This window comes from Magnolia sinica, chromosome 18 (genome assembly GCF_029962835.1).
Source record: "Magnolia sinica isolate HGM2019 chromosome 18, MsV1, whole genome shotgun sequence".
Taxonomy (NCBI): domain Eukaryota; kingdom Viridiplantae; phylum Streptophyta; class Magnoliopsida; order Magnoliales; family Magnoliaceae; genus Magnolia; species Magnolia sinica.
Window position 1 is genome coordinate 19,130,105 of NC_080590.1, and position 25,943 is coordinate 19,156,047.

Below are 25,943 nucleotides of genomic sequence, written 5' to 3' on the forward strand. Positions count from 1 at the left end.
GATATTAACCATTTGATCAATGGTTAAGGAAGTTGATAATCTAATTCAATTATGACAAAAATACTCATGAATCTGGACCATCCTTCATGTGGGCCCCGCCTCTAATACCTTATGCCTCTCAAGAATCATTTTAATATGATGATCCCAACCACCCAATCAATGGCCAACAAAATGGGCAGTATGGATCAGTATGAGAAAAGGATTGATCATGGACCTGGAACTTCCATCTTGTTGTCCCAACCCATTATCCCCGTACATGTCAAGAGTCATTTTGATCCTGATGATCCAAGACATTGGATCATTGGAAAATTTCGTATATTTTCTGATAAATCTTTTTTAGCATGAACTTGCCCGTCATTGTGTGGTCCCACTCTCAAAGAATCACTTCAATATGGTGATCTTACATTGAATCAATGGCTATGAAAATTGATGGTCCAAATCATTTATGACACAAAAGTTCATCATATAGACCCTGCTATCAAGAATCATTTTGAAGATGATCCAAGCATCCAGTCAACAGTCAACAAAGTTCAAATCATTTATGAAAATGTGTTTGATCATGGACCTAGACTGTCCATTAACTTGGCCACACCTTCAATTGCAGTGTCTCTCAAAAATCTCTTTGATTTGATGATCCTAACCGTTCAATCAATGGCCATGACAAGAATTCCCATTGATCTGGTCAGCCACCCTGTTTAACAGATGCACCCTTTTTCTAACCTCTGTGATATGAAGGTTCTCTCAACTGTACATTTCTCATTCACATGTGGCCAACATAATGAATTGTTAATGAAGTCTTGATGATTTTTTAGCTGCACGGTCCATCATTTTCTAGCCCACTGGACCAACAATCCAAGTGTGACGTTTGAAAAAAGGAGATGGTCCCTGCATGCATTTAATCTTCCACGTAGGGCTGCTGATCTGGTGGGCCACCATGTGGATGGAACATAGCCCACAAATAGTAGCAACTGGACAACTCTGACTGTACAGTTCTTCAGAGCTTTTCTGATCTTATCCACTAAAACCGTCCATTGATTGAATGGCCTATCCACGCGTTGGACCTTCATATAGCAACGGACTGGATCACCAGAAAACCTTCATGCCAGGGGCTTTTTCGTAGTTCTGTGAAAACCCGCGAGTGTTTTCGTAATCTGCCTCTGCCTCGAGCAAAAGATGAGGTGATGAAGCAGTGACGCTTTCGAATCCCCTCTCTCCTCTCTGACAAAACAAGCTCGAAAGAAGGAGAAGAAGATGGCTTCTCCTTCTCCAATATCCTTTCTCCTCCCATCTTCTTCTTCTCCATCCAAACCCCCTCTCCCTCATCTCCCGCCAAAACCCTCACTTCCCTTAAGCAAGAACCGGTTCCCTCGGTTCAAATGCTCTGCTGGCCAGGCCGGGTTCTTCACGAAGCTGGGCCGCCTGATAAAGGAGAAAGCCAAGAGCGATGTGGAGAAGCTCTTCTCCGGTTTCTCAAAGACCCGAGACAATCTTGCCGTCATCGACGAGCTTCTCCTCTACTGGAATCTCGCCGACACCGACCGTGTCCTTGATGAACTCGAGGAGGTCAGTACATTCTGCTCCAATTTTTTTCCGTCCATCTCCCATTTTTTCCTGTTACTCCTAATACCGATGCTCGCAATCTGGTCCGTCTTGTGTAGGCTTTACTGGTCTCTGATTTTGGGCCGAGGATTTCTATCAAAATCGTCGATAGCTTGCGAAGCGATATTTTAGCAGGAAAGCTTAAATCTGGAAGTGAGATTAAGGTGCAGATAATGGGCGGTTTCTGTTATCTTCCTACGTTGGTGCAATTGGATGCGCTGTTGAATTGAATTGCAGTTATGGCCCTTTCAAGTCCAACTTGAAAGTAGGTAATTGCAATTCAATTCGTAGTCCTTCATATGGATAATAAGGAAGGTAATCACAATTCAACCAAACACAGCCTTGGATATTAGTGTAAATTGTATGTTGGAAATTAATGCTGCCAGGATGCTTTGAAGAAAAGCGTACTTAATTTGTTGACAAGCAAAGCAAAAAAGACAGAACTTCAACTGGGGTTCAGGTTAGTTTTATTAATTTCTAGGTTTTGGATTTGCGATTTTCTTTTCTTGTGGTAAACCCTGAAATGACATCAATTTGCGACACTTTCGAATGTTGTTTTTCTTATATCGTCAGGAAACCGGCAGTAATCATGGTTGTTGGTGTAAATGGAGGTGGAAAGACGACATCTCTCGGTAAGATATCGGCATGCCACCATACTATTACTTTTCCTTTTCAAGTATCAAATATGGAGACTAGTACACTTAATCGTGTTATTAAATTGGGAGATAATTTCTTCTAATAATATTTGGAACATGAATTGACATTGATGAAAAATTGAATCTTTGAGTTTAAGCTATTTCAATCTTTGGGCCTTCTTTGGAAAGTGAAAGGAGAATGAAGTTCTTTGATAGCTTGGTTGCTTTAATCCTTGCAGGAAAGCTTGCTCATAGATTAAAGAATGAGGGGATAAAGGTGAGATGTTCTTATTTGATTTTTTGATTTTGAGTGTTTTGCTTTCTCCCTAATCTAAATCAAATAGCTATCCTTGTCTTGGGTACCTACCTGTGGAACAGACTGGCACTGGCAAAATTTCATAAAAAATGAAGACTCTCCACTAGCCAAAATTCTGGAATCAACAATAGGCCAGAATCCGTAGAACCAAACCAAGAGTTAAAAGTTGATTTTGTTAGAGTAACTCCAATATGGTTTATCTTTTTCAAAGATCTAATCAAGGGTCTTGGTTACATATAAGGAAGGGGTTGATTTTGTTAGAGTAACTCCAATATGGTTTATCTTTTTCAAAGATCTAATCAAGGGCCTTGATTGCATAGAAGGAAGGTGTTAAGCACCTTCTCTGCCCTTACGTATGTACAATCTCTACTTTATGGAATTCAAGGTTTTTAGTATTGAGCTCTAGGAAGGAAAGAAAAAAAAAAAAAAACCTTCAATTGAATGACAAAAGGAAAGTAGTAAGAGGAAGGGTGTGTAAGGAAGATGGAAATGTAGCATGTAAGCGAATAAGAAAATCTGTCTAGAAATGTTCTGCATATCTCATGGAGGGCCTTGATTCTAGAAATTCAAATAGGAAGGAAGAACTCTCAAATCCACCTAGCAATGGTTCGGAAGCTGTTTTTAGAAACCATGAGGTTGAGGCGCCCACCCTTGTCAATTGCTCTAGGAAGATTTAAGGGGCTTAGTTCCTTGACCCTTTTCTCTTTTCTTAAAGCGTAGAATCTCCTCTTCCCTTTCCTCACATGGTGCAAACTCTAGGAGATGGGGGTGTTGTAAGTTTTTTCCTAGAAGCAAGGGAGAGGATGAGGGGGTGGTTGTAGAGAAAGTCTAGGGGTTTGAAAAACCAAAGCCCCCATGCAGTGAGGCAAATGGTTGCACTTATAAACGTAGGAGATGGTTCTTTGTTAATTTTGGGGTAATTTGAGGGTGACACATGGCACCGTCCTATTTGCCCTCTGATGCATGAGGACACATGACATTGTTTCATTGGCTTTACAGTAGGTTTGCTTGGTAAATTCAAAAGCCCTTATGATAGGTAAAGTACAAGGATGACACTTTCTTGAAAATGTTGGAATTGGGGTTGGTGGTCCTAGGAAACCAAGAAGGGTCAAAATAAATTGGAAGGGGGTTGCATCATGTCACAGGTGGATGTGTGATGCAATTTACTAGCAACATGTTTGGAAAAAGAAAAAGATAAAGAAAAAGAAAAAAAAAAAAAAAAAAAAACGTGATGGACCAGGTCGGCAATACGACTGGATCCTGTTTCTCTTATTGCATTGTAACTAAGATTTGGGGCCTTTTGGTTTGAAATTGGTTAGGCACAGGCCTGACCTAACCTAACGATTGTGATTTCTTGTGAAGTAGGAGTTGAGGAATAGGCTATTCTGGTCCGGTTCGATTGATTAGTTTTGATAACCATAGTATTAGGTGGGGCATCTACACTACCTCTGTGGAATAACAGATGCTGGTTCTATTACAAGGAGCCTTGCTTGTCACTGAAATTTATTGCCAAACCTGAATATGTTTTATTCTTGATACAAATCATACATATTCCCCACAACAAGAATCTACAATAATCAGAAGCTCCCTTTATAGCTCTCCTCTTTTAGATTCTTGTACTTGAGTGCAGATTAAGGACCAACTCGGATGGTATCGAAGAATGTAGGTGGAAACTCGTCTACCACCCAGAATGAGGATGGTTCCTATAATTACCAATCCATTCTCCTTCCATGATGCATTTTGCATATGGGAGCATTCAGCATATCCTGCAATCTGCATTTTGCGGTATGCACCAAAAGGATCTGATTCCCAAAATATGCATGGGTGGAATCATATTCACTGTCACCTGCTTCTTTTTCCTTTTCCCAAAATATGGCGGGGGGGGGGGGATCATACAATCATACATCTGATATTGCTAACTGTAAATTATGCTCTGTAATTGTTCCAGATATTAATGGCAGCCGGCGATACATTTAGAGCAGCTGCGAGTGAGCAACTGGAAGTTTGGGCTGAGAGGACTGGGTCAGAGATAGTTGTGGGTGAAGGAGAGAAGGTCAAAGCATCATCAGGTATGAGCTAATCTACATAGAACTGTGAAACTGTTTGATGAGCTTTCTGGAAATCAGATAATCCTTGTAGATTTGCATGCTGTGATATTAATGTGACATTTTTCTCAGTGGTAGATTAATGTGACATCTTGATTTGGATTATGGGTAGTTCTTTCCAAGGCCGTAAAAAGGGGGAAAGAAGAAGGTTTTGACGTAGTTCTATGTGACACTTCTGGACGTATGTATCAAACTATTTTTATGAATATTGGTTGTTATATTCTTTTTGTTTTTCACTAGTGTGCTTTTAATGTCCTTAGTAATTTATTTCAGGTCTACACACTAACTACAGTTTGATGGAAGAGTTGCTTGCTTGCAAAAAAGCTGTTGCTAAAGTCATTTCTGGTGCACCTAATGTGAGCCAAGCTATCAGTTCATCTGAGTTTCATTTTTCTCTAGTAAAGGATTGCATTCTTTCCAGTCAACAATAGTCACCATTTTACTTTGCCTGATTCAGTATACTGGGATTGTATTCAATAAGTAAAGCCTTATAGCATGTTTTATTTATGCATCTTTCTTCTGATCCATTCTTGTATCCTGTTGTCAAGAAGCTATTTTGTCTGAGTTGTGAAACATCTTCTTGAGAGACAACAACAATTGATTGAGAGTTTAAACAGGCTATTGGCCCTTGTTTTCTGATAGTTATGATCCTTTTCTTTCACCACCCAAAACCTTGCACACTGAAAGACATACCCAGCTGTACCTATCGAAAGCTCCTTAAGAATCTCCTTGAGAAGGAAAACCCTCAGGGGCCATTTGGTAGTAGAGTCAGGGACAAGCATCTTGTCCATGGTTGAGCCTACTACCATCAACCTTTATGTGCACCTCTTGCAGAACAATAGCCTGCAACAACTCACTTGACCTTGCACACAAATAATCACATTGCTGCTGAGAGTTTTGTGCATTGTTGACTTGCTCAACAAATAAGGAACTATCCTTAGTTGCATCCTAGCACCCAAGGAAGATCTGAAAACCCATGTGAGATTCATCCCACCACCATCCGCAGACACCCTGGGATACCCGAGTAATCTCTAAATGTTGGAGCCCACATAAGTGTCCCAACTTCTCCCAATTTGAAGTGTTTTGTACAGTATGCATGGCTCCTCCACAGGGGCAGACCATGCTTGTTGAAGATTTAAGATTTATTTATTTATTTTATTTTATTTTATTTATTTATTTATTTTGAAAATATGCTCAATCACTGACGTAGGACAATTGGTAAAACTCAGCAACTATTGATGTCCATGTGTAAGGGAAAGTAGGAGTCTCTTACCGCTGAAACCAATGTAAATGACTGGAAGTTGGAGGGTTGAGAAGATGGATGGCTATGAATAGAGCAGTGATGCAACCAAATGGCCACACAAGCTGGTTGATCTAAAATTATAATCAATCCAACTGTTCAGATTGTCTTGATTGATGATCTAGACCAAATCAACAGTTTGATGATCAATTGGATAGGATCAAGATATTAAAAAACAGTTACGTGACACGTTACCCTTATAGGGTAGTAAATATCATTATGTTAAAAATAGTTCACAACGGCTGGGCTGTTATGGCTCGTACCATAACGGTAACACCGGTGGTTGTTATGGCCACCGTTACCGTTATTAAATAACTTAGATGAGGTCAACGGTCAACTTAAGTTGAGGGGCCCATGGGATCAATCATATGGTCATCAATTTCATAGGTTTTATTTATTTAATTAGTCTTAAGGATGAGATAGAGTCATGATTTAGTTAATAAATTGTCCTGATCATTACCTCTAAAAATTGATTTAGATAATAGTCTTTTGTATTTTTGTCACTCTCTTGGCAGGCCACTTTTGCACTAAACGATGTCTGAATGACATGATATTGGTCCCGTTTGAAAGCCTATTGAATAAGCTTTCAAACGATCTGAAGATCATGTAATTCTGGAGCCGTTTGGGTGAGTTGTGGTCCAGTCCACATGGTAGTGACGGGATTTAGGGGCACTTTGGTAATTTTTTATTATTGGGGATTCTCTTTTTTGTTTTAAGCCTATATAAGGCTATGTTATGGAGGCATAATGCATTATTATTATGATTATGGAATAAAAATTCAGTTTTTAGGTTTCCTTCTTTAGTTTTATTCAGTAGAAGATTTGGAGAGGGTTTTTTTCGCGGTCATTTGGCTAGAGGATTGTTGGGTTGTTTCCAACAATCTCTTTCTTCTTTCTTTGATCTATTTGCATTCCCCTTTGGGGTTTGCATCAATGGGATAGCTTGAAATCACTCCATGCCAGTTGTTCATGTAGCGTTGTATGACACTAGTAGAAGCATCTCACTTCTAGAATTTTCAGTCACTAGAAATAGGGAAATTTAAAAATGTAGGTTCTTTCCAATGATATGGCTATGTGGCATGTAAAAGCTTGTATTTACATTAAACACTCAAAACCTTGAGTTCCTAATAAATCTCGATTATCCATCTTATCTAGTCTCAACTCTTAAGATGCCCAATAACTTTTCTAACTAGAAGGATTAATAACTTATCCCTTAAGTTTCATACTATTCTAGGAAACCTACACTAACAAACTTTTGACTCTCTCTTTTTTTTTTTTTTTTTTCTTTTTTAAAGATTAAATTTGTGACTAAAGTTTTCCAATTAAATTAGGAAACGACTAGATATAAATTTGTTTTGAAATCCCAATGGAGTAACTTCTTTTCGAAAGATAATGCCAACTAAATAACTTATTAGTACTCTTTAAGAAATACCCAAAAAATAAATGGTGATATGAAAAAGAAATTAAATATAATAATAAATATGACTTGGACCTAATAACTCCTCTTTAAAATTGTTTAAAATAGAAAATACTATCAACCATAGGATTAAAAACTAAACCCACAACTTTTTTTGAATGATAAATATAGCCCTAAATCCTGTCACAATTTATTTTTTTTTGAACGATGAGACGAAAGTTTTATAGAGAAAAAGGTAAAAGCCAAAATATATAGAATAGAAAAAAAAAAACTATACAACACCCCAAGAGCCCTCAGCCCAGTTAGCTAGAAACAGATCTATAGCCTTCAAGGCCACTGACCATTCTATTACATGCAATTTCACTATCTTAAAGACTTTGTCTACTCACCTCACACGATTCTTGAAACATCTATTATTCATTTCCCTCCATAAAAACCATAAACCGGCCAGCATCACAAGTCGCCACACTTTTCGCCCTGCGTTCCTATGCATACCTTCGTGCCACAAAAAAGAAGAACTGACTAACGGAATATGGCGAGACTCACATTACTCCGAAGAGGTTAAAAAACTTTTGCCACAGCTGCCTCGCAAAAACACAATGGATGAATAAGTGATCCACCGATTCCTCATCTTGAAAGCACATAACGCATACATCAAGGAGAATCATCTTTCTTTTCCTGAGGTTATCGATTGGAACCTTGCTATACCCTACTAGCCATGCAAAAGCCGTCACCTTTGAGGGCATTCCATAACATACAAAAACAGACGGACATATTCCACTACTAGTATCACCTCCCTCCAAAGTCTTATAAAAGGATCTAACTAATTTTTTTCCAGATCTCTCTTTCAACCACACCATCAATCCGATTTTGATAGCACCGGCCTCACCTTAGCAAGAAGGGACAACAAGATACCAGCCTCACCTTAGCAACAAGGGACAACAATTTAACTAACTCCTTGACCTTTTCATTGTCTAAATTCCCCCTACACGGCGGAGCCCAGATCACATCATCACCTAGGATCAAGAAGCAACCTGCCACCACAATCCCCTCCCTCAGTGCCAGCCTAGCTACTCTCAGGAACGCCTCCCCCAATTTCTAATCCACCACCCAGATATCATCCCAAAACTTGATCTTCAATCCGTTACCTAAAGAGAAACCGATACCTTCTCACACCTTATTCCTAATCCTAGCTACCGCGTTCCACACCAAGGAAAACCTATACAACGATGAGGAACAAGTCCACCAGCCCCCATCATCAACCCCATACTTCCTACCCACTACCTCCCTCCAAAAAGACTCTTCTTCCACCCAGAACCTCCAAACCTATTTGCCTATCAATGCATCGTTTATTCTCTCCAAACTCCTCAAACCGGCACCCCCTTGATCCTATGACTTGCAAACTTCCTCCCACTTCATAAGATGGAACTTCTGCTTGTTTTCCGCTCCCTTTCATAGGAAATCTCCCCTGATTTTTTCCAACCTCTCTAAAACCAATTTCGGACATTTAAAAAGAGACATGTAGTACACTGGTAAATTTGACAACTTCGCCTTGATAAGTGTGATCCTCCCCCCTAATGATAAAGATCTAGTTCACCATTGTAAAAGCTTCTTTTGAAAATGCTTGATCACCTTATCCCTTTACGCACTTGGGAGGCTTACCTATACACAAAGGAAGCCCAAGATAAGTGGACGGAAAAGAACTTGCCTTGCAACTAAACAAACTCACAAAAAAGGCCACTTCATTAGATATTCCCACTCCCAATAGTTCACTCTTTGAAATATTTATTCGGAGCCCTGAAGCTCCTTCAATGCATACTATAATCATGTGCAGATTCTCCACCAAGTCTTCATCAGCCTTACATAACAAAAGCATATTGTCCGCATACTGAAGATGTGTCAACTGAACTCGGAGTTATCAATAGCAATGCCCTCACTAACTTTTTCTTCGCCCCCTTATCAATTATTTATTGTGTATTTGAAGAAAAGAAATGCAGGGATGCAAGCAAACTTGCATTTTTTTCACATCATTTAAACAGAGGCTTATATTTGTCACAACTCAAGAGAGAACCTATCAGACTTGCAACTTTGGTTCTGTTTAGAAATTCAATAAACATATGCTCTGCTCCTACTTCAAATCGCGCTCCTGCTCCTGCTTCCGAGCTGTTTATACTTGCTAACATTTTGAAACAGATGCTTCCCCTCTCCCTCAGGCCTAATCTGTTGTCACTTTGCTTCACACTTTGACTTTGTGCAACCATATGATGATTGTTTGGACTTGAGAAAATGTTGGTGCATATCTTCTTCCACAATTCTTTGGCTTGTCACTGCAGCCCTTTTAAGGTTCCCTTCTTCATTCCGTAGAATATGCTTTTGCTTGAAAATCAAGTTTTCTTGGGTGTAGCATTTTTTAGTTTGGAGGAATTGAATATATGTCCCGTCTTATTTGCACCTGTTTGGAAGCTATAGGTATTATGGATACTTCTTGTATACAAATTTTGACCTCTGAGTGTGATCCGGTCAATGGACTTACTTAATTCCTAAATCCTAACCACAGATCAAAATCTTTAACCTTAGTGTTATTAATATGCTTGGCTTATCCAAGACCATTTTACAATCTTTGCAGGAGATTTTGCTAGTTTTGGATGGGACAACTGGCTTGAACATGCTCCCGCAGGCAAGGGAATTCAATGAAGTAATGTTTCCACCCTTAATTCTCTTTCATCTTGCTTTCTATTGTCAGCATTCATATATTTGTTGATCCTTTCCTTCCTGTACCACAAAGCTGTAAATTCATAAATGCAGATTATATCTGACTTCTTTTAATATCATTTGCTTCTTTTTTTTTTAATTATGATTAAATGATTTAAGCTGTTAGAATAGAATTGTTCCTTCTCAATAATTGGTCTTTAAAGGCTTTGTTAAAGCCCTAAAGTTAAACAGCTTATGGTCCATACAATAAAACTGCGGATGTGAATTGGTCTTATGCTTTCTGCTTTGTTCTCTCTAAGTTGTCTATGCATGTATGGGAAACATTCACATTTGATGGTATTGAGACACTATCGGGCCACTTGGATATCCAATCAATCCCGACCGTCTATTAGGTCCACCACATATTTCATGGTCTACCATGCAAAAATTGGCCCCAGTCGGACCATTTTAACCACCCGATTGACCGATAAAATTGATCGTGAGGATCATTTATGTAAAAATAGGTCCAACCAAGAATTTGAGCTGTTTATTTTTTGGGGCTTGTTATAGATTGCTTGTATTTCTAAAGAATCTTTAATCACAGTCTTAAGCATCCCATCCTTGCCTTAGAAAATGGATGGCAATAATAAAAGAAGGGCATCTTATTGATGGACCAAATCATCTAATCAGGGTACATTTGCATGGACTGTCCAAGTGTCTTGATGGAGCGGATACCACCAATATTGTGGTTATGAATATAGTATGTGTGTGCAGTCTCACACAAGTGTGCATATGTGATGCAGAATTATTTTAGAGTAGAGAAGTTCCAACTGAGCTGATAATTTTTAGTGAAGCAATAATAAATTAGTAAAACATTTGAAGTGAGTTCGCATAGCTAATGAAGAATGTATGCATTCTCTTTGATAAAAGGGTCCGTTTTGTTTTTTTTTTTTTTTTTTTTAAAATGCTAATGCATTGGTAGAATGACCAAATTAAAGAACACCAACAAATATAAATAACTCAAAAGGTCTCTTGTGATCAATGGATTTCTATCAGTTATCAAATTGCTTCAGTTTCTCCATGTGAAGTCCGAGAGTCTTTGAATCTAGTAATAGAAGACAGAATATACCTCATTCTGGATGTCTGATAATCTATTCAAGGATTCCAAGGAAACCTCGAATGCATTTGGCTGAGTCTTCTGTTCCATGCATTCACTGATGGACTTATTGAATAAGAAAGATCTGCTCCAGTCATGGTGAGCTTGTAGAAGTCACTGCTATTTAAAAGTCATGGGACAAGAAAACCTGGATCCAGCAAGTCTCTATATCTAACTCCCTCATTATTCATGCCCTTAGTTACAAGATTCTTCCAAGGAGGCGCTGCTACTGCAAACTAGTTCTCTTGCTTCGCAGACTCTGCACTTGCTAACATTTTGAAATGAATGCTTCCCTACTCTCGCACCTGCAGTCACTTCTGCTTTGCCTCATTGTCTGTGCAACTAAGCCTTGTCACAGATATACTTGCCAAGGTGGATCATAGAGGAAATTGTGGACCATGAGGGCACACGGGTGGGTTCTCTCATATCAGATAATAAACACAGGGACCCAAGTTGGCACTAACACATGCACATGTACTCCCATGGGATCAAAAGTTGAAAGAGCATGCTCGATTACTTCATCAAAACTTTTGTGGCGTTGCCCAAAAGGGGAATTCGTGAGAAGTTAAGGTGGACAGCATGGAATGCTGACGGAGCTTGCTCACAGTAAACTTAATACAGTTTTATTATTTTAAATAGTTGTACATGCATTTCAGAAAATATAGCTCTTAAAAGCCAGTGTGCCTAATACTCCATATCTTTCACAATCATGTCCATTTTACATAGGTTACCATGTAGCATCGTATTAAATCCGAAATTCAGTTCCGATTTTACTTGGGTTTCCCCCCAGTTAATGGAAGTTGCTGACATCATAAGACTATCCTCATAAGAGGATTGCAAGTATGAGCATTATGCAGAGACATTGATGGCTGAGTTGTTGATTGTGGTTGAAAAAATCCAACAGGTAGTTGGAATCACGGGCTTGATCCTAACAAAGCTTGATGGTTCTGCTCGAGGTGGCTGTGTGGTAAGACCTGGAATTGTTTACTTAATTGTTCTTCTCATTTTTCATTATTGTGGACTAGATGGTCAAACAAAAAGAGCACTGAATTATTCTTGTTCAAAAAAAAGAAAAAGAAAAAAAAAGGTGATTTATTCTCCACACAACATACAGAAAAACACCTGATTTCTGCTTGCAGGTGAGTGTGGTGGATGAACTTGGCATTCCTGTAAAGTTTGTGGGCGTTGGGGAAAGGGTGGATGACCTTCAGCCATTTGATGCAGAGGTCTTTGTTGATGCCATTTTCTCCTGAAAATTGAAGAGGTGTGGATCCTCATTTTCTGCATCTCCTATCATTTCTGTATACAGTTTTTGAATAGCTTGTCCACTTATTCCCTGGTTCCGTGCCTGCTTCCAGAAAGTTGTTCTATATACATTATTCTGAAGTTACAGAAGCATGAAATGCTGTTTATTAAGATAGGATAGTGATCGGCTTTCAGCTATGTACAAAATTTGAGTTGACAAAGCTTGGCAAGGAAGATAAGCACCCATCATGTTTACAAGTGAAGAATGCAATGGTGAACTACACCTGCTCTAAGGACAGAAAGAAAGACTTCTGCCGGCAAAGTCTCTGGTTGAATATTATTCAAGGATTTCCAAACAATTTTCTTTTTCTGGATAAAATGTGACTATAGGGGCGGTACAAATCCAGTATTTGAGAAATTTGTACTTTTTGTTTGACCCAAGTTTTATGATTTTTCATGCGGATGAAAACCTGCCATTTGATGAAGAATCCATGGATACTCTCTCTTGATGGATGAATGGATGCGAATGGGTGGCTTAAGTTTTCCTAACCACATTATGGATTCAAAGTCCAGCAATCTGTTAAGATGACGATTCGCCTGCACTGTTCAATTCGATCTGTCATGGACCCCAACCCAAACGACCTTAAATCGAATCTTGGAACCAAAAACAGGCTCAAATGCATTCAATTGGCAAACGTACAGTAGTCGACAGGAGAGGTTAGGATGGTCATTGAGGGCAGACTGGCAACAAGAAAAGCTGAGACGCCTTATAACCTCTACGCTAAAGCTGGTTAGTTCTTTGCTGTGTTCTTTTTATAATTTTAGATAAGCAGGTTTCCAGCCATTTTGGTTGGACCAAACTGCCCACAAATGCTGGTTGGTTTTAGAACACTGATTTTCGGTTTTCATGCTGCCATTTCTCCTTTGGGATCACTACCCCCTGCCGTTTCTTTTTTTTTTTTTTTTAATTCTTTTCGGACGTAGGCATATGTGAACAGGATCTAAACCATCATTCATGTTAGTGGGCCAATTCTGAATGGCCGATGGCCCATAAATCAATTTCGTTTTCATCCATACATTCAGAAGCCATCAATTGGACAGCTAGAATTTGCCAATAAAAACTCAGAAGACTAACAAGGTTGTATATTAAACTGATACATTATGGTAAACTCGTTCTATAAACTGCCCCTTAAGTGTACATATAATCTAGGCCTTACACTGGATATTAAAAAGGAGACGAAAGGAAAAGAGGAAATGGGACCACCAAACATAAACATACCACAGACACGCCAATGTGGCACGTGTGCGGGATCTGGGACGTTCACAGGGTGTGCGCCACCGTCAGTTGAGCAGCAACGCGTGCGCGTTCAGCGCTGATCATTGGTGATCGTTCATCTAAGCTGACCATTCGTTTATACACACGTGGCACGGCCAGACATTTTTGGTTTCGATCGACGTTCAGAGCGGGGCCCATATATGAACGTCCCATGTCCCTGCACACACGTGCCACGTTAGCACGTATGGCGGATTTGTGTTTGGTGCTCGAGCATGGAATTAGCATTCAGGATCCCAAACTCTACTCGAGATTGGTGTGTCGAGCGGTGATGGACTGAGGGTTCTGACCAAGAACCTTGGCCAGCTTGAAAACTACCATCTCGAACAGCACGAACATCGCACCCTCGTACACGCTCCCCATCGGTAGCAACAGATCCAGACCCGAATCCGGATCCGATCCCTGCTTTGGCTCGTCCGCCATCGTCTGTGCTGGTAGAAACGCAATCGCGCTGGCGTACGGACACGCAGACCCCGAAGATGGTTTGGTAGTCAGCAGGAGCACTCTAGCCCCGACGGACCTCGCGATCCCGCAGATGGCATCGACGGTTGGGAATCCACCTGGCCCAGCCGAGGCCACGAGTAGGTCTGGTGGCATGATGGGAGGGGTCGTCATGTCCCCAACGCAGTGGGCAGAGAGGCCGAGGTGGGCCAGACGCATGCAGAGGGCCTTCATCATGAGGCCCTCACGGCCCACTCCATGGACGAAGATCCGGCCCTTGCGGCTCGCAGCAGCGGCGATCTCTTCGACCGCAACGTCCAGCGCGACTGGTGCACCATCGGTGCTCTCGCAAGCTCGCGAGAACACCGAATGGAGCTTGCTGCAAATGTACGAGGCCAGTTCTGACATGGATGGTGCGGCCATATCTTATTCCTTTCTGCTGCTCTGCGAGTTTTCCTCTCCTTCTCTTTCTTATCCTCTCCCTCTTTTGGTTTTCTTGCGTTTCTTTGTGGGCCCGCGTTAAAGCGAGAACTACTACAACTGCGCGTAATGGCACACGTGCTGGATCCAAGCCGTTCATCAAATAGGGCTCAATGTTTATGCAACCATGACACGAAAATAGACCATTCATCTCGACCTGGTGGGGCTGTGTGGCCCGAAAATAATGAGGTTGTTGAACCGTAATAAGCTGCTGTCATGTGTACTACTCGGGTGGGCCCACCATAATGTATGTGATTTATCCACGCCGTTGATTCATTTTGCAAGCTCGTTTAGGCAGGAGCCCAAAAATGGTGATTGAATGTTTACCATGAAAAACTTCCCAGAGCTCACTGTAATGTTTATATGTCATCCAAATTATTGATTAAGTCACACATGCCTCAGCTTGATCCAAAACTTTTGTGACCCACAAGAAGTTTTTAATTGCGGGCTTTCAATCACTGTTTCATGTGGTGTGATCCGCCTGATATTTGGATCTGCCTCAAATAATTTTTGGGCCATGCTCTAAAACGAGTTGGCAAAATGGACGGATGGCGTGGATAACATACATATCATGATGGGCCCACAGAGCACCCATCTTTCAAACATGCTTTGCGCGGGCCCGTGGTCCAATCAAATCCTGCCGTTGGGTCAGATACCCCTGGTGAATCGGTCACCAGCCAATCCACGTGTCGGTGGGATCCTGACCGTGCGGCTCACCTAAATGTATGTATTGTATATCCACACCGCCCATCCATTTTTCCAGCTAATTTTAGGAAATGTTTGCGTTGATGAAGCAGAAACAAATCTCAGGTGTACCGCACCACAGTAAACAATGGTCATTGAACGCTCACCATTAGAAACTTCCTATGGTCCATTCGTAATGTTTATTTGCCATCTAACCTGTTGATAAGGTAACACAGATGTGGATGAAGGGAACACAAATATCAGATTGATCCAAAACTTTTGTGACACACTCACAACCGCAACCGCAGGCCACAAATGGGTACTCCAACCCATGACCTCTGTTTTGAAAGTCATGTGAATCTACCACCGAGCCATGAGTAATGACCCCTACAATAAGCTGGCAAAACAACGGATGGACGGATATACAATGCATACATCAAGGTAAGCTCCACTGTAAGGGTCCCACCCACCGACATCACTGGTTCCAGGGTTGCAGCTAAGTAGCCTTCGGGTTGTGGACTAGCAGCTTGCAACCTCCCACGAGCACGAAGAACGTGTAGAGTGATCAGGACCATTAACATCCTGATCCACAGTTGAAGTATGGTTTGGAAACAATTCAGTAGTAGAGGTGGCGACAAGGACAATGATCTCAACCGTCCATTCAAGGGGTGAGTTACAGATTCATGAAAGTAGTGCAGCAATCCGGCAGATGATCGGGTTAAAATATATGCTCGTCTGCAAAAAATATTTACAGATATTTAATGGGTTAGAACAATCCAAGCATAAATGCATATAAACATTTTAAAGATGGATAGGATAAATAGGTTAATCTTACAATGGATGGACAGTCTTAGTTTTGCAATCTGGTGGGGGTTAAGATCATCTCACAAAATTGGTTCCTGAAAGCCATGGGAGTATCCTCTGATGAGAGGTTGATACACATCCACCTAACATTGTGCCATTCTTTCCATAACTAATCTAGACCATCCATTTTGCTGTCCAACAGTATGATGGTTAGGACAACAATTATAGTAGTTGTGACCTCAGGCATGAATGGTGAACAGGTCTGCAAGGACAATCCAAATCGACACCCAAATGGAATCTAACATGTGCAAGCCAAACCATTTGGATGCTTGGCCACGAATTGCAACTTAATTGGATAGTGCATCCAAACACGCTAATTTCACATGCTCTGTTAACTATTTAAACATAAAAATAAAAACGCATGTCAAACCATACAATCATCATTTTACACCATATATATAGATAGATAGATAGACAGACAGACAATTCGATGGGTCAGCTTTGTTTGCCAGTATCTAGGCTATCCAATGGTGTGTGTGTGCGTGTGTGTGCGCGTGCTGGGGGGGGGGGGGGGATCTCTCCTGTCGCTGCTGCGGTTGTTATTGTTGATGCCGAGATGAAGCATCAGCTACTTTAACGTCTATTGACCTCATACACCCAGCATCACCTTCCTCAATGTCTATTGGAATCATACCCCTAGCATCACCTTCCTCAATGTCTATTGGAATCATACCCCCAGCATCACCTTCCTCAATGTCTATTGGAATCATACCCCCAGCATCACCTTCCTCAATGTCTATTGGAATCATACCCCCAGCATCACCAACCTTAATGTCTATTGGAATCATACCCCCAGTCAAGGACTGGGATGAATTGCCTGTCTCTTGCTTGTTTTCCTTGACATCACCATCCTCATCTTCGTCATTGAGTAAAGATCCCTTCTGCTGGAGCTGTTTCACCTTGAGGAATTCATCATAGTGGGCCCTCCTCTGCTCCTTAAAACTCAGCCCGTCTCCATTGGCATCAAAATCTGTGGGATTAAAAAACAAAATGTCTAAATAAGATGGAACAACAGGATAACCTCATATCAATTTCAATTTCAATTTCAATTCCAATTCAAGTTGCCATTGGGTAATAACGATAAAAGCATCGTATCATGAGCATTTTCAGCTGGAGACGAAATCAATAGAAAGGTTATGACAAAATAATTATTTAAAAAACTCAAATACAGTAAGTAGCTCTGTAGTCTGAGCAACATGTTGCTGTTTATTTCCTACCATCCTCTTGGAGGATACAGCAGTCTGTTTGGAAGATGCCCAACCTATGGCAAACGGGATCCTCTCTCCAAAGTTGGGAGTGATTTTTTTATACCACTTGCAACTCAGTACCCAGGGAAACAGGAGTCAGCCCAATGTGGGTTGCATTTCCAGTTTTGCTCCAGAAATAAAATGGAATTTTCCCACTGGGGCCAAAAAAAGAAAGAAAAGAAAAGAAAAAGGAACAAATCTCCATTTGGGCAGATTCAAGTCAGGTTCTAAATCAAACAACTATCATCAGGCACAGACTATCTACAAAACCAGTATCATCATCGTCATCTTAGCCTTATCCCAACTAATTGAGGTCAGCTACACTGAATCCTGTTCCGACATTCCACCCTATCACAACAGACCACATCCTCAGTTAAACCACAGGTAGTCTTTTCTAGTACTATTGTTCACACAATCTTTTATTAGGGACTTTGTTTGTGTGTGTGTGTGTGTGTGTGTCAAATCACATCAAAGATTGTGGCAGAAGTATATTGGTTTGAGGGCTTGAAAGAATTACAAGATAACATCAAAAGCAAGTGCATGGCCTACTTATTTATCAACATGAACAGGAATGGAGATACAGAGAGGAGGAACATTTCATCTGTGGACGCTATAAAAAATGAGGACTTTTAGACAGGTGACAAATATATTGATAATGAAAAATCATCTAAAGAGTGGTAGATCCCAACACACGGATTGGATAAAGTGGAATTCTACTATAAATGGCCAGAGGCTTCTGCACAGTATACACAGAATTTCGATTCTGACAAGTGGAGTCCATGCTTCAGTAATCCAGCCCATCATTCCACTGTATCACACCATGATGGATCATGCCTGCAAAGCCTCCAAGATTGGAAGATCCTATCTACCAACCTTTGGACTTTTCTCAGCTGAATGTGGACCATTTCTGTTTTTTTTTTTTTTTTTTTTTTTAAAATTATTATTATTATTATTATTATTATTATCATCTTCTTTATGAATTACCATCTATCTGTACCCCTCAAATCAAGAAGTTAACACTGTCCCATCAAGGTCTTTTTAAGCATCATCCATCCATGGTGGATGAAACAGACTAGTGGATTGAAAGATGGGCTCCAGTTGTCAGAATTGAAAACCCGTGGATATTTTCCAAGACCGCTTGGCTTGTGTATCCTATAATTCCTCTCGGATAAAATGGCAGGCAGACCACTAAACTTTCCTCCACATGGATATATGCATGAGTAGGCATTTAGTCAGCCGAGTATTTAGTAACAGATTCGTGAGCAATCCATTATAGGTGGTATTCAGCAAGCCATAACACTAGAACTCCCTGATTGAAATTCAGCACAAGGATAATGGATTAAGCTCCTACTAATCTATTCCTGAAGCGGACTGGCCAGCTACATCAAGCACAAAAAGATAGGGTGGGCACAAACGCCCTCGAAACTGTTCTTTACGTGGCCCATTGTTGATAAAGTGCATGATACATTGCGAATTCATAGATATTATAAGCATCAATATGAAATAATTTGCTCATTCAAACAAAACATAGAATCATATGGTAGATTAAGCTCAAAAAGTAAAATCAGAGGTAAAAACCAATCATATAGACAATCACATGGTTGAAGTCTGACTATTAGGTAAAGTTAGCAACCTTCATCATCTCGTTCCATGCCATCTGCTTCATCTTCAGAAGATGCCCAATCCCCAATTCCCTTGGAATGCCGAGTTCTACTTGATGAAGCTGCATCACTCAAAGCAGTCCAGATGGCTTCTGCATGAGCAGAACTACCCTTGGATTCACTGAAATCTCGTATAGGTGACAAAGAACCTACAAGAATCAAATTTATCAAATGGAGAAGTGATTGTGCTTGCTCGATACAATTGACAAATGCAAAGGACATGAAATAGCATGATGAAAGACCACGTCAAATTACCATCTTCATCAATCATACGGTGATATGGAGTCTTAGGCTCAGTGATTTTCTGCCTTACAGGTTTATTTGCCTCAATTTCGTCTAAGTTAGCCTCATTCCACCTTACACGGCCACTAATAGCAAATGAGCATGAAAAGTCATTAGGATAAAAAAAAAATGTCACAGGTCAACGTTCTTGAAATCGTTATCATATCACAAATCGTAATAGAGGTTGAATTGTATCGTATCACAAATGATAAGATTTTTTCTGATTTTCTTAAAATATTGAAAAATCCGAAAAAATATAAATAAATCAGAAAAAGTTAAAATCACATCAATCATCTATTTCCCATCAATTTGCACCATGAAAAGTAATACATGTAATGATATGCAATTGAGAACTTATATCCAATCGCAAATCATACTAGGCTGAATCATAACAAATCGCAAATCATAATATTTTTTCTGATTCTCTTAAAATATTGAAAAATCAGAAAAATTAAGAACACATCAATAATCTATTTCCCATCAATTTGCATCATGAAAAGTTATATATGTCATGATACTGGCAATTGAGAGCTTGTATACGATCTGCTTATCATGATAGAGTTCAAGAACTTGTTTTTACTCAGTGGTAGGACTCACACGAGTTTCAACACTAGGTCATGGGTTCGAGTAGCCATTGTGGTGAAAATCCACTGGTGCGAGTGTGTGGGGGGTGTAAGTGCACGTGTAAAAAAAAGAAGAAAAAAAGACTTGTTTTTCCTTTATGATTTTTTTTTTCAAGAAAACTACCTTAAAAAATATACAATTGTCCATTAATACCTTTATTGAGTGTAGGATCACTTGATTTTGTTGACCAAAGTCAAAAATGCTTTCATTTCTTTGGTTGGGGTTTTTTCAATATCAAAACACATAGCTTTTCTTTCTTATAAAGAATAAAATAAAAAATAATTGACTTTTTTTAAACGATTCTTAAAGCCCCCACCAATTTAAAACATAAAATGAAAGCCTAAATTAAAAAGAAAATAACAAGTGCAATTTGAATCGAAATTGTAGGATTGAAATCGTAGAATCACAGGATTCATCTAAAAAGGGATATGAGGTGGGATTCAAATCGTTGTGCTTAAGATTCAACTCAAATTGTAAGTTGCAAATCATAGGATTTTGACAACTATGCAGGTCATAAATCAAATGTTGTCAAGTCATTGTAGTGTAGCAGTGAAGCACTTGACATGATGAAGGGTCCTTGGGTGTTGCACACCCCAATTTGAATGGGCTAACTAGAGGAAACTTGACAAGAAGCTCGAATAATAATCATCTGTGGACCCCATTCCTTACAAATTCTTTTCATGCTATCCGCTAAAAAATAAAAGAGGAAACAAAATTAGGAAAGCAGGAATAAGGTCTCCACTCAAAGTGATAACTGATGATGCCTTCATAGCATGAGTTCTGATAACAGAATGAGCTTCTCTAAAATATAGACACATGAGAAAATGAAATGTTCAACCTCGAAGACAACTCTCTAATTCATCAAAGGCAGGTAGCTATGATTCTAAATACGCTTCCTTTAACTAAGAAATACACATTCTTTGCATCACTTTCTAATACAAATGGGGCCAGAAAGCGAAGCACAAAAATGCAGGGAGCCCTTTTCTAAGAACCGTAGATTCCACTGCAGTACAATATTGAGCACCTGCAGGGCCTAGAAACATTATCTTTAATCATCAATGACCCTACTAGAATCCCTGAGCTGTAAGAATTCCACGTAAAATGGAATGCCCTGGGGTTGCCAGAGGAGGAGGTGCAAACATAAAGCCTCCAGCCAATGCTGGACTGCTTGTGGAAATATATTTTTTACAAATCACACCATTATCATTCACCAAGCCTTGATCCATTAAGAGATCCAAACCCAAACAACCATTGAACTGTTCGCAATTAAAGCCAATTCATTAATGAATTCTTCCAATCCAGCTGAACAATCACAAAAACTCTTGTTTCTTTCAGGAGCACTTCCAAGAGAGGAACCTTTTTTTTTTTTGAAGACACAGGGTCTCCACCTCGTTTTTGAAGTGAGACTAATCCCTACGGATACACGCAATCACCCACAACCACGTGTATCGGGTACAGCCAAGGAGGGGAATCGAACCCTCACCTATAGGGAGCAAGCACTTGTAGATAAGTAAAACCACGTTGAAATAGTTCATTAACAATATCAAGAATTTGATTTCCTGCCCAATTAGCATGATTCACTACAAACTTCTAGTATTCCAAATCCTAGCAAATAGGATATGGACCCCTTATCCTAGCATCCAACTCTGGTGTTCCTCTTTCGGATCCAAGTTTCATAGGAGGCACCCTCTCTCCTAAATACCAAAATGCTCAAACCTCTAATATGGAACTTAGAACCCCAAACAGTAACCCCTTGGAGCTCTATCTGAGATTCCACTGTAGCCCGCTTAGCCTCTAAATTCCATCAATAGGGTCAAAACTGAACTGCTTATATGATAAATTTAGGACCGCATTACTCACTTCGGGCAAGGATTAACCTTTTTGTCAAGCTTAAAAAAAGACAATTTAGGAAAATCTAGTTATAAGAAAACACCACAATCACATCAAAATCCAGCTACTTGAAAATGTATACATCCAGAATTCCCAGTCTGACAATGAATTCATCCTTGAAACTTTAAAAAATTGATGGACCAATGGTTGACACTTCAGAACAAAACCAAAACCCTCAGATAGCCTATTGTATAAGCTTTGAACAAACAAGTTCAAGCAAATCCGACTTCAAGAGTGAAAAGTTATGATCTAAACACCACCAGTGTTTAAATAGAGCAGGGGAGGCAACTGATTTTTAGCCTTCCATTTTTTTGCACCATTAAAAAAAAATTTCAATACCAGTACAGTCCTTACACAAGAAAGAAAACATTTTTATGTCCCAGGATCACTTGTTTGACATATTTACCCAAACTTCAGTGTGTTAAGTTGTATTTGATAATGAGCCACACCCATCTTTTGCACCTAAACTGACCAACTGTTGAGTCAATATAATAAATAAAGCATGATTTGGATTTGGACTTTTCACATTGCTCTATCAAACAGTGCATATATAATATAAAGCATGATTTATGCTAAAAACATTGTCTACTAGGAAGTGCATACGTAAATACATTGGCTCCTGTTTTTATCAGTAAAGGCAATTTTATTAGCCCTTCATTTTCATTTATGCAATAAGATCATTTAACGATTCCCTCAATTTAATTATGCCATTAACCCATCTATTCAGTTAGTGTATCAGTTTCATTAAGAAGTTCAAGTAAAAAGGCAGAAAAGAATTAGGATTGCAAATATAATCAGCATAATTTGAAAACTAAACGAAGAAGATGATGAGTGGAATGGTGGAAGTGGAACAGTATTCATGTTGCCGATCCCAATTAGTTGGGATAAGGCAGATGATTAGAAATAAATAAATAAGAAAGAACACACTTTTCTAGTAAATGGCATGAATTACCTCATTTTTAAAGCAAATATCGCATTAAAGGACCAAAGCACCCTCAGCAAACGGACCTTCCTTCAGGAAAAAGAAACCACTGACCGATAATCCAGATTACCTGGGTAATGATTGTATTCTCGTAGAATTACAGAAATGGCAACAGATATATCAGATTACTAAGTTCAAACGTTTGCTGGATTATGATCAAACTACAAAAGAGTCGAGGCAGAGAAACCTTAATGTCTGACCTGCAACAATACAACAGCAAAAATGTTAATTCACATGGCCATCATCAGAGCCTTGTCCCACCTACTTACAATCAGCTCAAAAAAAAAAAAAAAAAAAAAAAAAAACACTGATATATGAACAAAAGATCTAATTAAAAAAGGAAAGCAACAGTCCCTGGAAAGCCACACAACAAAAGATCATGGCTTCATCAAGTGAAAAGGCAAAATAGGGAATGGTGAAAAAAAAAGAAAAAGACTTGAGGCTGTCTTAGAGAAAAAACTGAGTAAATGGAAAATGGTGTTGTTGATTTAAAATAAATAAATAAACAAAGATTTTCAAGGTAAGTGATGAATGAAGAAAAAGAAAATCATATTGTAAATAGAAGCTGCCCAAGTTCTCTTCACTGCCTCTTATTTAAAAGTATCCCATTACTTATCACCAAAAAAAATAAAAAATAATAATAATAATAATAAAAAAAGTTTCTCTCCTAGAATAATTGTGAAAACAAGAACTGAAATACCCTGCCAAAGTTTGCTCCCCTAGATTACCACCGTGACCATTTGTGAGGCAGCAAACTGTCCAACAATACATGCAGCATACATGTATGTCAATCCAGACCATTCAAATGGTGAACCTCTTTTCAGATGGTTTGGAATATAGCCCACAAAAACAACTAATAACAACAATCCCCACTTGCCAATTACTGGCCCATCAACTGGATGGTTTGGAATAAAAATGGTCTACAACACAAATTCTATGGGGAAAAAAAATGGTTAAGAATATCCCATTCGTGTGACCTCAAATGGATCCATATGCATGTATGGCTAGAGCACTATGGAACAGATTGCTATCATTTCAAAAACAGCAGAAAACTCATACCACAATGTATCCCTACCTCATATGCAAGAATCTCAAATTTTCCAAACAACTCAAACAAAACAAACTCGGATTCCTATTTCCATTAAAACAAACAAATAAACAAACATAAAGATTACAGCTTCCTTACAAAAGCATATACATTCCAAATTGAGGAAAATTAGCAACAGGAAAAAAAAAAAAAACACAGTTCGTACAATGACTAGCAGGCAGTAAGATCCCTACCACTTGCAAGCGTTCATAGAAACCCTACAATTTCAAACATACTAATTCACCAAAAAACAGAAAAGGAAAGGCATATTCAGCTATCCAAATCCAGTAAACAAAAATTTCCCGAGCGAGGACATGATAACCCGGATAAATGCTTACTTATAACATCTGGAATTCAATAATAAGCGATAAAGAACCAAACCCATTTCCCAGGAATGAAAATGCAAATAAATATGAGAATAAAATAAATAATAATGTCAGCTTTTATTATAAAAAAGAAAAGAAAAGAAGGAATGGATAAAATAAAAACAACAGATATTATTTCCAAAGCATGAAATGAAAATTACCAGCACTTTCACATCCCAAAAGGGGAAAAGAAAAGAAAATCAAAGACAGATTTTTTAATGATAGAAAACCCTTCAAGGGAGAAGAACCAGTACAATATAAATGAGATAACTGAAAAAAAAGAAGAAATTAAAAACTTTGGATAAAAGTATAACATGAATTGATATCTGTCGATCGAGCGAGATGAGGATACTCGGATTGGGAGAGATTCGAGAGAGCAACGAGAGGGTAATTCCCAAAGAGGTAAGGAATAAAGAAAGCGATGCAGGGCGCACGGACCATCATTTTCGTATTTCAACTTAAGCTGTCCAAACAGACCCTGCTTTTAACCGTAATATCCAACCTACCCTTTCGTTTCTTGATATGCAATTTAAGATTAATAATAATAATAATAACAACCCAACTTAATATAGAATATTCGGGTACATTATTTAAAATAGCTTTCAATAAGCTACCTCATTAACTTAATTATTTATCACTGGAGGTTCTCTAGAGCGAAGGGGTCCGGGCTAGTGGGCCCCACCATAATGTTTATGTGAAATCCACTTGGACCGCTAGGTGTTTCACCAATTTTGTTCCTAAAACTAAAAATTCAGACTCATTCCTGATTTAAGTGGACTGCACTATTGGAAATAGATGCTCACCCTTCAAATTGCTTCCCTTAATGTGGTCCACCTAAATTAAAGATTTTTATGCTCCAAGCATAAATTTTCGCATGGCATCGCATAAATTTTCGCGTGGCATCCAATGGTTCGAGTAAATTTTTTGTAATTATTATAGTGCCCAGTGAAAAAAATAAATAAATAATCAAAGGTTGACATCTCTCTCCAATTTTTTTTCAATTTTTTGGCTTTGAGTCTAAGTTAAGAGTGACTTTCACATACACTTCACCGTGGGCCCTTAAAAAAATTCAAAGGTGGGGTACCTCTCTTAATTGTTGCCAAGTTTTGCTAATATATTAAGGAAATTTTATGGGACACCAACCCTTGAGTTTTGGTCGGGCCCACCGTGATGTGTATGTAAGATCCACTCCTATCATTAGATGTGTAATCCCATGTTAAGCCTAAATAAAATAATAATAATAATAATAATAAAACTAACATGTGATTGAAGTAGGCTACACCAAAGGAAATAGTTATGAGAGAGACGTCCACTCTTGACTTTTATAAGGTCCATTGTGAATGATTATTTGAAATCTCCACTCCAACAATTACATGTAACATCAAATTTAGCATGGTCTAAAAAATTAAGCCTATTCATGATTCAAGTGGGCCACATCAGGGGAAACAATTTAGAGGATACAGGTGGCCGCATGCACTATTTCCAAACATGTGGTCCACCTGAAATATGGATGGGGCTGATTTTTGGTCCCTAAGCCTTA

General features: G+C 39.1%; 3 protein-coding genes across 6 annotated transcripts; 1 reads left to right on the top strand and 2 right to left on the bottom strand.

Annotated features, from left to right (window-relative positions):
• The first annotated feature begins 1,089 nt into the window (after nucleotides 1-1,089).
• Nucleotides 1,090-13,007, top strand: LOC131232472 (cell division protein FtsY homolog, chloroplastic). Of its 2 annotated transcripts, none has more exons than XM_058228725.1 (12): nucleotides 1,090-1,563; nucleotides 1,659-1,763; nucleotides 1,986-2,059; nucleotides 2,173-2,231; nucleotides 2,474-2,511; nucleotides 4,499-4,619; nucleotides 4,768-4,836; nucleotides 4,929-5,011; nucleotides 9,998-10,066; nucleotides 12,123-12,185; nucleotides 12,358-12,482; nucleotides 12,659-13,007. In XM_058228725.1, the coding sequence occupies exons 1-11, from the start codon at nucleotides 1,252-1,254 to the stop codon at nucleotides 12,469-12,471; spliced, it is 1,107 nt and encodes a 368-aa protein (XP_058084708.1). In that variant the 5' UTR covers nucleotides 1,090-1,251; the 3' UTR covers nucleotides 12,472-12,482; nucleotides 12,659-13,007. The 2 variants fall into 2 exon arrangements, with proteins under 2 accessions (XP_058084708.1, XP_058084707.1); XM_058228724.1 differs by having other exon boundaries at nucleotides 1,091-1,563; nucleotides 12,577-13,007.
• A 595-nt stretch (nucleotides 13,008-13,602) lies between these two features.
• LOC131232474 (uncharacterized) lies at nucleotides 13,603-14,737 on the bottom strand. Its single transcript, XM_058228729.1, has one exon. The coding sequence runs from the start codon at nucleotides 14,658-14,660 to the stop codon at nucleotides 14,040-14,042; it is 621 nt and encodes a 206-aa protein (XP_058084712.1). The 5' UTR covers nucleotides 14,661-14,737; the 3' UTR covers nucleotides 13,603-14,039.
• A 1,762-nt stretch (nucleotides 14,738-16,499) lies between these two features.
• LOC131232473 (protein phosphatase inhibitor 2-like) lies at nucleotides 16,500-24,871 on the bottom strand. 3 transcript variants are annotated; one of them, XM_058228726.1, is made up of 6 exons: nucleotides 24,718-24,871; nucleotides 22,922-23,151; nucleotides 19,429-19,541; nucleotides 19,146-19,322; nucleotides 16,774-17,235; nucleotides 16,500-16,741 (listed from the first exon to the last, which is right to left on the bottom strand). In XM_058228726.1, exons 2-5 carry the CDS (start codon nucleotides 22,924-22,926, stop codon nucleotides 16,805-16,807), a joined length of 726 nt encoding a protein of 241 aa, XP_058084709.1. In that variant the 5' UTR covers nucleotides 22,927-23,151; nucleotides 24,718-24,871; the 3' UTR covers nucleotides 16,500-16,741; nucleotides 16,774-16,804. The 3 variants fall into 3 exon arrangements, with proteins under 3 accessions (XP_058084709.1, XP_058084710.1, XP_058084711.1); XM_058228727.1 differs by having other exon boundaries at nucleotides 16,500-16,739; nucleotides 16,771-17,235; XM_058228728.1 differs by lacking the exon at nucleotides 24,718-24,871 and adding an exon at nucleotides 24,565-24,634.
• Between the last annotated feature and the right edge of the window lie 1,072 nt (nucleotides 24,872-25,943).

Excerpts from the sequence above, each read along its gene's own strand:
- LOC131232474 (XM_058228729.1), bottom strand. The coding sequence starts at position 14,660 with ATGGCCGCACCATCCATGTCAGAACTGGCCTCGTACATTTGCAGCAAG.
- LOC131232473 (XM_058228726.1), bottom strand. Across the intron at positions 19,323-19,428 it reads CCGTATGATTGATGAAGATG|GTTCTTTGTCACCTATACGA; the intron begins GTAATTTGACGT and ends TGATTCTTGTAG. Across the intron at positions 17,236-19,145 it reads CATGGAACGAGATGATGAAG|ATTTTGATGCCAATGGAGAC; the intron begins GTTGCTAACTTT and ends TTAATCCCACAG.
- LOC131232472 (XM_058228725.1), top strand. The coding sequence starts at position 1,252 with ATGGCTTCTCCTTCTCCAATATCCTTTCTCCTCCCATCTTCTTCTTCT. Across the intron at positions 1,564-1,658 it reads TCCTTGATGAACTCGAGGAG|GCTTTACTGGTCTCTGATTT; the intron begins GTCAGTACATTC and ends CGTCTTGTGTAG. Across the intron at positions 12,186-12,357 it reads CTGCTCGAGGTGGCTGTGTG|GTGAGTGTGGTGGATGAACT; the intron begins GTAAGACCTGGA and ends TTCTGCTTGCAG.